Genomic DNA, 13,414 nt, shown 5'->3' with positions numbered 1-13,414 from the left:
GACACAGTAAAGACCTGCATACCACAACTAAGACCCAATGCAACCAAAAAATATATATATATACATATATATGCAACAAAGATTACACACGACACAGTAAAGACCTGCATACAACTAAGACCCAATGCAACCAAAAAATATATATATATATACATATATATGTAACAAACATTACACATGACACAGTAAAGACCTGCATACCACAACTAAGACCCAATGCAACCAAAATAATATATATATATATACACATATATATGCAACAAAGATTACACACGACACAGTAAAGACCTGCATACCACAACTAAGACCCAATGCAACCAAAAAAAGAAGATTATATATATATATATATTTATATATATTTCTCATTTTAAAAATGACAGGAAACCAGCCTACAACAGAAGATAGGAGGAAAGGACACAGCATGAACAGTAGAGGCACCAGAAAAGCTGGCTGGAGAAAACAAAGGATAATAAAAACTGATGCAGGTTCAGTGGGTAACTCTATAAATAAAGACCAAATACAACAAAGTGCAGGGTAGAGATAGCCATTTTAATATTGATATGATAGCATTTTAGGAGACAACACATCAAAAAGGGTCATTTCCACCAGGATAGAGTATATGGGACATAAGTTTCAGAAACACAAGGAGCTTATTTCTTCCTCACGGGGTGAGTGGTCTAGGTGGAGGTCTCAGAGGAAATTGCCCTTCAACTTGTTTTTTCCTATATTATATGAGGTCAGATCTGGACTTAGAAGCCTCATGAGTTCAGACTAGGACTAAGGAGTCCATTAGTGCTTTCTTACTAACATGTTTAAGGATTAGGAAAAACAGGTCTCTATCAGACATAACTCAACCCAAGTCACCAAGGCAGTGGGAGGAAAGGCATGTAGCAGAGGCAAACAAAGCCCAAGCAGGATCAATCAAGAAAGTCCCCAAGAAATAAAGGGTGGGATGAACTGGGATAGTAGCGTTGAAACATACATATTACAATATGTAAAACCAATAGCTACTGGGAAGTTGCTGTATAATGCACACAGCTCACCCCGGTATTCTGGGATAAGCTAGAGAGGTAGGATGGGGTGGAGGGTGGAAGGGAGGTTCAAGAGGGAGGGGCCATATGTATACTTATGGCTGATTCACACTGTTGTATGGTAGAAACCAACACAATACTGTAAAGCAATTATCCTCCAAATTAAAAAAAAAATTTTTTTAAAGAAGCTCCCCAAGTGCCAGATCTCACAGTGGACCCCTGAGTCTCCCTCTTTGTGATCTTAAGCTTATATTTATCCCAGTGTTGGCTTTCTACCTCCCCTCCAACTCTTCTTCCTATCTAAAAATAGAAAACTGCATAGTTCTGGTCCAGTCTGGTCCTGATAAGTACCTAAGAACAAAAACAGACAGAAAAAAAGTGCAGAGAATTCTCTAATTCAAGCATTCCCTGAACATGCTTGCTACAATCTTTAGTCTGGAGTCCACATCACCTGTGTTCCATGTGGTCATTCTGGAAAATTGAGGAGGAACATTATAGCCTGGGAATGCTTTGAATTCCTCTAAGAAAGGGAACAGATTCTGGGACCCGTGACACTCGGCTGAGAGTATGAGCTGGGGAAGGAAAAGCACATTCGAAGAGAACCTGACACTGAGAGGCAAGAGGGTGTGGCCGCCCACTGCTCGTGTAATAAGAAGCTGCCAGGACAGGTGTAAACTACAGAAACTTCAGAGAAGAGACGGTGAAGGCAAGGACTGTAGCGTAGCAGAGGCACTTCTGGACGGTCTCCTCAGGGGCCGAAGATGGCAGGATCCACAGAAGATTTCACGAAAGCAATTGCAGCTTTCACAAGCTCGTGCCTGACGGACCCTGGTAGAGGAGGAAACAAAAATGAGGGCTGAGGGACAGCGATGAGAGGACAGGCTCTTCTCCCAGGCTCCCCTAAACTCTTCAGCATCTTCCCTGAGCCCTACTTAGCAGTCTTCAATACCCCTGACTTTTTTCTCCCTAGTGCCCAGGCTCCCTTTAATCTTCTCCGGCCCCAGAAATACTCAGCAGCAGTGAAACGATAAATACCCAAGGAATAAGGGCTCCACATCCAGTCTTACACTCAGTACAGCACATTTTCACTACACGTCCTTCTCACAGCTCACACTCCCCACCCATGTCCCCTTCCCTCTACACCCACCTCCTCCACTCCCCAGTTTCAGATTGCACCCTCATCCAACCAGTTGGGGCATCAGGAAAGGTCTGAACCAGGATGGTCGGGAAGGGAAACATGGGGTCCCTATCTTGGTAACCCTCTATCAGGCTTGGAGGCTCAATGCCTGGGATGATGGCTAGCTTCCTAAACACGGGGAAAGATGGGGTCTTAGGACTGGGTTCCTACCTGCGTGGATGTGAATCCAGGCCACTGCCTTCCTTTCCAGAAGCTCCCACTCACAATCCATGTCCTTAGCGTTGTCATGCAGCCAGAGCACTGCCAGGACTGTGGCCCAGCTTGAAGAATTCGCATCCTGTACCACAGAGAGAGATTTCCCTGAGGCCCCCGGGTTAAGTTCAGGGACTGCCCTCATGGCCCAGTGATTAAGAATCTGCCTGCCAATTCAGGGGATTTGGGTTCGATTCCTGGTCAGGGAACTAAGTTCCCACGTGCTGCGGGCAACTAAGCCTGTGAGCCCTGCAGCTAGAGTCTGTGCACTGCAACGAAAGATCCCTCATAATTCAACTAAGACCCGACACAGTCAAATAAATAAATATTTTTAAAAAATTGAGATTCCTTGTTGAAGGACTCTTCATTCCCCTGATTTATTGATCCAGTTACCACGAGAAGGAGGGAAATGTTAGTCAGACACGTCTTGTTCTCAATGAAACCAAGTTAGAACTTCATGATTCTCATATCTTCTTCCACTTATTTGTAAATTATCCCTTTAATTATTTGTTTTAGAATAATTATTTCCAGAGAAATATAATGCTAGACACATATATAACTTTAAATGCCCAAGCAGCCACATGTAAAAATAAAGACATTGAATTATTTAATATATTGCATTTAACTTAATATATTCAAGTATTATTTTAACATGTAATCAATTTAAAAATAATTATCAAGAATGGTTTACAGTTTTACGTTGTCTTTGAAATCAGTTTGTCTTTCACAACTCTAGCACATTTCAATTCAATGGAAAATTTAATTTCTCACTTGCATTTGTCACAGCTCAAGCTCTTAGAGGACACAGGTGACTAGTGGATACTATATTAGATGAGGCAATTATAGAATATTTAAAATTTAGTTAATCACCTTCCACATTTTGAAAATTCAGCATGATGGGTGTCCTTCAAGTTTTTGGCATTTGTCTCATATGTCTCATTTAGTGTATATCTCAATATTCAACAGTTTCTCAACTAGAAGATTCAGTAAGTTACCTTGAAATTCTTGAATATAATTTGTCCTCATCAGCATACTTGAACACAATTGAAATAACTAAGTTGTCCCTATTGATACTTCACCTATCTTAACTTTGGTGAAATTCTGTTAATTTCTGGACCACCCTGTTTAGCAGAAAGAACACAGATTCTGAAGACAGATAGTCCTAGATTGAATCCAACTCTGCCACTGACTAGCTGAGTATACTCAAAGATATTGTCATACTTCTTTGAACCCTGGTTTATTCATCTATTAAGTACAGCATGAGTAGGATTTACCATATTTAATTGATTGATGAATAAATAAGGTCATGAAGGGAAGTGCAATGCACAGGGGCTGGCATAGAGTAATTGCTCAATAAATATAAGTAATTATAACTAAGATGACTGGCAGAAAATGTAGTTAAAGAGGATTTTTGCTTTCCCTCTGTCATCCATCAACTCTAAACCATCAACTTCTACTAGCACACTAATTCTTTGTTCTTTCTGCTCCAACACAGCCAGAAAAATCTTCAACTTCTATTTATCAGAAATTAGTCTATGACCTCTTGTATTCTCCTTCCTCAGGTGATTCATGATTCACCCCAATTCTCATTACTCACCTTAACCTCACAAAAATATACACACTCTCTTTTCTTCTCTGAATCTCACCTTGTCAGGAAGTGCAGCCTGTATGTCTTCCAACTTCAAACCCAGGACCAAAGCCAGACCTTCATTCAGATCCCAGGAACCATCTGCCTTTTGAAGGGAAATCAACTGTGCAAGACGATTATCTTCAACGACTGTGTGGAAGAAAAGAGAGGATGGGAGATTATGGTGCTAATGGCCCCTGAGCATCCTGAGAGACAGGTCTGAATTCAGAGACAGGATGCAGTGAGAGCCCAGCACTAAACAGATACCACAAGATCCCCATTTTAATCTTGTCCCCTAGGACACATGCCCTCTCTCTGTGACAATGCAGGCCACTCCGGTGACACACTGACCGCACTGAAACATTCAGAGACAAGGGAAAGATACAGGCCACTAAAGAACCCACATGATGGTGCTGTTTAGGTCTTACCCAGTCCTGTTTATTTTATTTTTTTAATCAATTTTTATTAGCATGTAGTTGCTTTACAATGTCATGTTAGTTTCTACTCTACAGCAAAACAAACAGGACTGGGTAAGACTTAAACAGCACCATCATATGGGTTCTTTAATGACCTGTATCTTTCCCTTGTTGAATTTTGAATTTCCTTCCCATGTAGGTCACCACAGAGCATTGAGTAGAGTTCCTTGGGCTATACATTTGGTTCTCACCAGTTATCTATTTTATACACAGCATCAGTCATGTTTAAATGGGCCTTAAAACTTTAGGTATATTAAAAAAATTCTAGACAAATGTGGTTTGGATTTCAATTATCAAAATTTCCAAAGAAAGCAGATATTATGGAAGCTCTCAACAGTCTACCTCAAAGAATAGCCTAGTGTCCAATCCTGGAGGTATGAAAATTGCTTAAAGGCCACAAAATTTTCATAGAAAGTATCTCACATCTGGCTATCAATCCTATGAGATGATGTACTTACAGCAACTTAGAAAATTAGTAGGTAAGAAAAACTGTAACCAGAGAAACAGTTCCACTCCAATGGAAAAAGAAAAAATACCTGAGGCTCTGATTTCAACAGTCTTAGTTTGAAACTCAGCACTGTTAACACTCAAAATGTAACAGTTCTTTAACAGGAATCTCAGCCTTCTCTGTAAATTCAAGACAATAGAGCCTAACACACGACAAAGAATGTGAAGTACTTGGAAGGCCACTAATTAGCTCTCTATAAATAGTAATCGCTAATTAATTCATAAAAACCAGCAGCTTATTCTCCTGGGTAATTTTTCTTTCTACTTTGGTGAAAGGATTCATAAGTGAGAAAGCTCAGAGTGGGGACATTCTAAGTTACTGAGATAGTAGGACACTACAGACAACCAACACAAACTAGCGGTTTGTCCAAAGAGTTTTCCAAAAGATCTTATGGAAAAACCCGAATGAACTTTTTGGACAACCCAAGAAGGTTCTTGTGACAACCCAAGGAGGTGAGGAGCTGTGCAGATGAGCGACCTAGCTAGCGCTACTAAGTGAACTAATTTGCCTAAAACTCCACAACAACCGGGAGTACAGAGCTCTGAATCCACCGTAGACCCTGAAGCTGTGATAACTGAATGAGAATGAGTGCCAAATAAGATTTTAAAGAATGAAATAATTGTATAGCACAAACTCTGGCTACAAAACTGGGGAGACTAGAAAGAAACGTCCTGTTAGCCTATTTTAATAGAAAAGACATCTCTTCATGGTGAAATGTACTTAGATTCCATTTGTTATGTACATGTAAAGCCAGCTACTTGAAACAAAAGGCAATGAGCAAGGAACACTCTTCGGTGACAGACGATCATCAGACAGTATCTGGAAGACCCATTTGTAAACCCAGTCTGTACAAGAATGGCAGTGTAGCAGGAGCCCACACATGGTGAGTTGTGCAGGAGGAGGGCCCCAGCCCATAGGCAAGGAGTGTGAGCTGAGATGGCAACGTGGTTTATCTATCTAGGGCTCAACTCAGACTCTACTGGGTAGGTTTCAGGGTCATAAGCTGTAGGGACTGACCCTGGCAAATATAGGGACTGGACAAATCTCACCCTCTGCCTGCTGCTTTTCAAATAGGGAACTTCCTGGTAGAGAAAGTCACAGGGCTCCCCTGGTGGCTCAGGTGTAAAGAATCCACCTGCCAATGCAGGTGACACAGGTTCGACCCCTAGGTCGGGAAGATTCCATGGAAAAGGAAATTGTAACCCGCTCTAGAATTATTGCCTGGGAAATTCCATGGACAGAGGAACCTGGCAGGGTACTGTGCAGAGTCAGACACGACCGAGCGACTAAACAACAATAACAAAGAAAGCCACAAGATAGCAGAGAACTGAAGATCTGCTCTTCAGTTCCCATAGAAAAGAGGGTAAGACTGAGGCCCATCTCACCTGGACCGTGAGTTTCAGCATTGGTCTTTTTGGCAGAAGCACGAGACTTTGGCTTCTCAAGACAGGCCTCTGACAGGCATTTCTTCTCTTGTCTATGACCAAGACACAGCCGTGATCTTCGTCCTATACAGGCGGTAGACAAACACTGGTCAGAAAAAGTCCCTAGAGAGATGCTCAGGTAGAAAGAACAGGCTCTGTTTAATCAGAGGCTTAAAAGGATCAGGATCACGACTATTCTGCTGGTGGGACACCCCTCAGTAATGAGTGATCATCAGTGGGCTGAGAAGGAGGATGGAAGCGGGAAAAGGCCTCTGAATGAGCTGAAAAACACCAGTGTAGACATGGAGACCAAGGCGTCCTCTCTGCTCGAGTGTAGCCAAAGGCCCTGGATAATTTGAGACCCTCCTATCCAGATCAGTTCTGCCACTGGCTCTACTGTGCATTGTTTTCTTCTACCATGAGCCCACATCCTGCACACAATGTCACCCTCTGAGTGCTTTGTACTTTGTCTTCTGGAACTCTTGACACAGGACAAAGACCTCTTCTGCATAGTGAGTTTCATCACAAGAGGCTTCTTCAGACTATTTATCTTAATTTAAAACTGTTAAAACCTGTTCCTGCCCTACCCCTCAAATTGCTCGAAGTGCCATATCCCAAGTCCCCAGGTTTGGGAGGTGTGTGTGGAAACCACTTCATTCCCAATTGCTCCAGCCAGCTCACCAGTCTGCCAATCTCACCTGGGTTACCCTCCTCATATCCTTGCTGCTGTCAGCCTCCAACCTCTCTGTCACTTCCCGTCACCCACTGGAGTGTCTGAAAGATCACAGACTTGCACTTCATTGCAGGCTGCATCACCTTGAGAGACATCAACACCTATCTATGCAGATAACCTGTCCAACACCCTAATTTAAAACTTCGGGACTTCTTCAATCAAATGGCTTCAGCCTCCCCTCTACTTCACCACTCCCTCTCAAGTCAGAATCTTATTATCAAGCAAATTGTTCCACTTATACAAAATAAACTTTTAAAATATTCTACTTTTAAAATACAGGATCCCCTTCTCCCAGTTTCTTTTCTTTTTTATTGGCTATGTTTTTTAATTGGAGAATAATTGCTTTAGAATGTTGTCTTGGTTCCTGCTGTACAACAATTCAATTCCGTTGTAACTGTGTGTGTATCCGTGTGTAGCTCCTACATCTGGAGCCTCCCTCACCCACTATTCCACCCCTCTAGGTCATCGCAGAGCATCGGGCTGGGTTCTCTGGGCTATGCAGCAGCTAGCTATTATACACATGGTAGTGTATATAAGGCAATGCTACTTTCTCAACTTGATCCACACTCTCCTTCACTTCCTGCATCCATACGTCCATTCTCTACGTCTGCGTCTATTTCTGCCCTGCAAACGGGTCCATCAGTACCACTTTTCTAGATTCCACATATATGCATTAACAGAGTGATATTTGTTTTTCTCTGACTTACTCCACTCTGTATAACAGGCTCTATGTCTTTGACCTCATCTGGATTCTAAATCTGTTTCCTCTATTTTTTTTTTTTCCTATGTAACACTTCCTTCTATCTTTACTTTCTCCCCTAATTACCTTAAATCTCAGGTCCAACAGTACTACTCTCTTATCAATATCAACTCTATGTCCCTAATGTCCTTTTCATCACACCCATCTGACAAAACCCCAACCTCAGTATTAAGCCAACACTCTACCTGCTTCATTCTTATACCAAAGCTCCTGATTCCTTTTAGTAGTTTGGTGCCACTAAAAAAGTCAAGGAATCAAAACTAAACTGGACTTTCAACATCATGCTGGGTCTCCATTGCTGTGTGTAGGTTTTCTCAAGTTGCAGCAAGCAGGCTTCTCATTGCAGTAGTTTCTCTTGTGGATTCCAAGATGAGCAGGCTTCAGTGGTTGCAGCACACGGGCTCAGTAGTTGCAGCTGCTGAGTTCTAGAGCACAGGTTCAGTGTTGCCACTCATAGGCTTAGTTGCTTCACAGCATGTGTGATCTTCCTGGACCAGGGATCAAACCCGGGTCTCCTACACTGGCAGGTGGATTCTTAACCACTGAGTCATCAGAGGAGCCTCACTTATACCCTTTGTCATCCTGTAATATGGACTGTTTCCTGATCCAAGCCAATAAAACTGTTCTTCATTAGATTGGCAAGGGCTTCTTTGATATTTATCCAGTAGCTCTTTTTCAGCTTTTACCTTGACTTTTCTGCAGTATCTAACATTTTGATGAACCCATCTGAATATTCTTTGTTTTGAATATACATTCATTTATTGTCTTCCCACTTCATTTCTTCTTAATTTCATATGGAAAATCCCCCGCCATCTATCCCTAGATACTTGGGATACCTAGTCCATGGGATTGCAAAGAATCAGACATGTCTCAGCAACTGAACAACAAGGACCTTTCACAAACCTTTGCTTTAAATGCTGTGTTCAGATGTCCAGAGGCCCTTCTTTTGCATGAGTTTGAGTGGGGTAAAACTTACCAGTTCCACACCTCTGTGGTGACAAGGATTGCATCACTGGGGCAGCATACAACAGCATTGGCCTTGGAACATCCCGAGGAGCCAGTGGCCCCTGAATTGGCTTGCTGAGATCCTTGTTGACAGCAATGAAAGCTGTGTGGGAGCTTATGACTCCACACTCCATGCTAACTTTCAACACATCTTTTTTATCACCTGCAGGAGTTTCCCTGAGGCCCATGTCCTTGGTCTGCAGAAAGGATTTGGCTGCAAGTCGGTGAATGGTGAGGCTAAAAAAAAAATAAATCCTGTGACTTAGAGACTCACACAAAAGTCAGTTGTACGGGACCCTCAAAAGTTAAGGCTGAAAAGGAGGGAAAAACCAGATTAGGGGAAGAAAAAGAGATAAATGGGTTAGGAAGGAGAAGTGATGGTAGGGCCACTACTGAACCCCAAAATAAGAGAAGGAAATCAACCCTGAAGGATGGCAGAGACCAAACAAGAAAGAAAGAAAATAGCAAAGGAACACTGAATTCTCACTTGGCATCGAGCTTGGGTTGTAGGGAAAATGTCACTTTATTCTCCAGACTCTCTCCTTGGAGTGTGTACTTGAGGCAAACTTCTCCTGTTGCCTCTGCTGGCTACAAATTAGAGAAGGGTAAAAATGGCAGAGGAAGAGATTACCAAAAGAAAGGATAGATATGGGGCAGCTCCCCAACCCAACCCATTAAATTTCTGACAGGGAACCAGGCCACTCAAGAAATCAGAGACTTGAAATAACAGAGAAGGGCCGGGCTGACTCTACCTGGCAAGGGAAATCTCCTGATGAGACTCTACCAGCTTTCATGGAATTGCCCAGAGCAGAATTTAGGACAATAGCTACTCTGACTAGAGGAACAGACAAGAATGAGAACTCACCGGCATTGTTCCGGTCAACTGGGCATACAGGATTAATCTCTGACCCCTAAAGAGGACAGTCTGTTCTGGGGAAAGCATTTTAGCAGACAGACCATCAGGCAAATCCCAGCTGAGAGAAACATCGTCTACCACAGGCTGCAGAGAACGTTTAAGGGCTCTAAGTGCCTGGTGAAGGAAAAAGACCAGAATAAGCACAGAACATAGAAACAGCAACAATACTACTACTAACTGAATATCACATACCTAGTGTTAGGCAATACAGTACATAATACACCTATTCCTTGATACTATCTGCACCAGGACATGGGCATTATTACTCTTGCTTTACAAATGAGGAAACTAACATTGAGAGATTGAATGACATAATTATGAAGGAAGGAAGGAAATGTCTGGGAAAGGAAACCCAGGAGAGGTAGGGATTGGATAAGAGATCTGGCAAAGAGGAATTTAGAAATATAACGAGAGGTGGAAGATGCCTTCCCTTGTGTATATGAAGCAAATGGACTATCATTCTACCACCTCTTCCAATCTACCAGACCTACGACTGCTGTTCCTTCATCTTTACTTTGTAGTATTTGCACAGAGGATGGGGTTCAATACCAAAAGAGGCCCTAAAGCAAACACCTGGAATCTCAATCATGACATTCAAAATTCAGTTTCTCTGTTTCGGGTCTTAAACCCAAAGCCCTAACCTATTCCAGCATCTTGGCTCTGGGCCTCCAATTACTAGAACCAGATGCCATTTCTCCCCAAACTATATACTGGGCTCCTTCTGCATAAGGCTGAAAGTAGTCCCATTAAGTATATAGCCCAAGTCCCTGGGGATATAAGAAAATGAATGCTGGCAGGGAGTTGTTGCCCCACTCTGCTCCACACTCTTCTTATATTGCCACCTCTAGACACAAGGCCTGTCCCTCACCTTGGCCTGCATTCTCTCCTTGCCTGTGATAAATTCTGAAGTGCCCCGTGACACCCGGGCAATGCCTTTTACTAGGCTGGTGGAGACTCCTTCACCAATACCAAATGAAAAACATCTGGAATTATAAAAGAAGATGTTAGAGACAGGCACTATAAAATTAACACAAAATGATCAAAAATACATAAATAGTTTCTTCCTTGACCAAAAGTATGAGCTACCATTTATTGAGCATATTTCAGGAGACCAGATGTCTTAAATTAATGATGCAATTTAATCATCACAAGGTTCCTAAGACATAGGCTAATATCTCATTTTCGCAGGTAAGGAGCTAAGGCCCGAAGGACTTAAAAAATATGTCCAAGATCACCTATCTACGAAAAAGCAGAAATTGCATTGAGCACTAGTCTGATCATAAGATGCCCCTGGCAAACCATTATATATTACACTGAATCTAGAAGCAGAAAAAAAAAAAAAAAACTAATAGGACTGCATCCTCATCGATTATTTTAATAATCAATCCAAAGAACTAATCAGAAATCAGAAGTTAGGAAAAACAGACACTGCCATCAGTGTTTGACTAACACTGTAACGAAACCACATCTGCCCCCAAAAGGCCAGTCTTATGAAAAGTGAAAGTGTCAGGTGTTTAGTCATGTCCGACTCTTTGCAACCCCATGGACCATAGCCCGCCAGGCTCCTCTGTCCATGGAATTCTCCAGGCAAGAATACTGGAGTGGGTTGCCATTCCCTTCTCCAGGAGATCCTCCTGATTATTCAGGGATCAAACCCTGGTCTCCTGCATTGCAGGCAGATTCTTTACCATCTGAGCCGCCAGGGAAAAAGTGCCTCCTGCTCTTTCAACTAGAGGGTCATCTCCCCACCCTTGTCGATGTGCACCTAATAGCTTTTAAACCACAAACAGATTCCCAAATAAGACTGTCTATAAGCAGAGATACTACAAATATAAGCATTTTTAAGGGCATGAGAAATAGTTTTCATTATATGAAATTAATACACTATAATTCTGGCCTATAAATCCATCTCTTTTTTATCAGGTTAATGTGAGTCATCATCCCCATATCTAGTGATATCAGCCTCAGGATTAATGCTCTTCAACATGGAGAGCTAAGAATCTGACATCCAACTGTAGGAACCTAACTGTGATCAAGTCCTCCAGAGACCACAGCCTGCCAACATACTGGTATTATCTTCTTCAAATTCTCAACATGATCTCTAAATTGTTTTTTTGTTGTTGTTTTTGGTAAGAAAAAAAGAACATATTCATAAACCAGAGATATGTGAAAAAAGACACAGGAGCAAGTTAAAAGGGCTTCCACTGACCAACCTTAGAAATTCTGAGAATCTAAATAGATAATGAGAGCAATGAATCTTTAAAAAATGAAAAATATAGAAGAATCCAAAAGTACACATTGATACAACAACAACAAAAAAGGTTGGTGGGGGGCGGGACAGAGGTAGTCAGGAAGAGAAAATTCCTCTTTACAGTAGGATGCCAAGTAATAAATATGGAAACGTTGACAGAATTGGAAAAAAATCACCATTTTGTAACCACTAACAGCAATCTGGGCAATAATCGTCAGTGAATGCTAAAACTACTGGGTAAACATTGGCTGAAAACAAGATGTTTACAAAAATATCAAAGTTATATGTCAGATACCATCTTTAACTAAGTGACAAAATTCACAGCCAGGCCCAAATTCACTTTGGAATATTTTTTACAAAAATATTTTACTATTAATCTAAACATAAACTTAAATAGTCAAACAAACATAATTGCAATTTTACAAAAATAACTAGCTAGTAATCTTTTAAAATGTCAGTGTTATTAAAGATAATGAAAAGCCAAGAAACTACTCTAGAGGAAGAGAGATTAAAGAGGCATAATAACTAAATAAAATACTTATTATTGGATTTCCTCCTGAAGAAAAATAAAAAAGCAAGCAAAATTCTATATGACATTACTTAAAAATTGGCAAAATGACCTATATTTAAATAATGTATTATATAAAAATTAAATATCCTGAATTGAGTAGTTGGTTTTTTTAATTTACGTATTTCTTTTTGACTGTGCTAAGTCTTTGTTGCTATGTGTACTTTCTTCTAGTTATAGTGAGAGGGGGCTACTCTCCAGCTGTGGTGTGTGGGCTCCTCATTGGAGTGGCTTCTCTTGTTGTGGAGTGCAGGCTCTAGGGCACACAGGCTTCAGGAGTTGTAGCTCCCGAGCTCTAGAGCACAGGCTCAATAGTTGTGGCCCATGGGCTTAGTTGCTCTGTGGCATGTGGGATCTTCCTGGGTCAGGGATTGAACCCATGTCTCCTGCATTGGCAGGTGTATTCTTTACCTCTGAGCCACCAAGGACGCCCAAGTAGTTTTATTCTGGCTATTTGTCAGATACTCTTAGTTCTTAGAAGATGAATGCAAAATGATATGCATAAGAAAGGTCATGGCATCTGTGGCTTGCTTTCAACTATTTCAGACCAAAAAAATTAAGTGAAATCAATATGTTAAAACGGTGATGACTGCTGGATGTGAGTGAACGGTATATGAACATCTATTGCTTTATTCTTGCAACTATTTGCTAGGTTTGATAAATATTTCAAAACAATATATAGGAAACACATATTTAGAAAAAATGAAGAAAGACCCAAATGAAAG

General features: G+C 41.3%; 1 protein-coding gene across 1 annotated transcript in view; it reads right to left on the bottom strand.

Moving 5' to 3' along the window:
• Positions 1-528: 528 nt before the first annotated feature.
• The window catches only part of VWA5A (von Willebrand factor A domain containing 5A), a 29,679-nt gene continuing 16,793 nt past the window's right edge, over positions 529-13,414 (bottom strand). The window contains exons 12-19 of the mRNA XM_052661835.1: positions 10,739-10,853; positions 9,820-9,984; positions 9,442-9,542; positions 8,926-9,191; positions 6,418-6,540; positions 4,068-4,198; positions 2,380-2,506; positions 529-1,859 (exon numbers count right to left, since the gene is read on the bottom strand). Of these exons, the coding sequence (XP_052517795.1) occupies positions 1,780-1,859; positions 2,380-2,506; positions 4,068-4,198; positions 6,418-6,540; positions 8,926-9,191; positions 9,442-9,542; positions 9,820-9,984; positions 10,739-10,853 (1,108 nt within the window). The 3' untranslated portion in view covers positions 529-1,779. The remainder of the gene's footprint in view (positions 1,860-2,379; positions 2,507-4,067; positions 4,199-6,417; positions 6,541-8,925; positions 9,192-9,441; positions 9,543-9,819; positions 9,985-10,738; positions 10,854-13,414) is intronic.

Source organism: Budorcas taxicolor, chromosome 25 (assembly GCF_023091745.1).
Source record: "Budorcas taxicolor isolate Tak-1 chromosome 25, Takin1.1, whole genome shotgun sequence".
In the NCBI taxonomy this organism is placed as follows: Eukaryota; Metazoa; Chordata; class Mammalia; order Artiodactyla; family Bovidae; genus Budorcas; species Budorcas taxicolor.
Note: the sequence above shows the minus strand (reverse complement) of the source record. Positions and strands in the feature narration are given on the sequence as shown.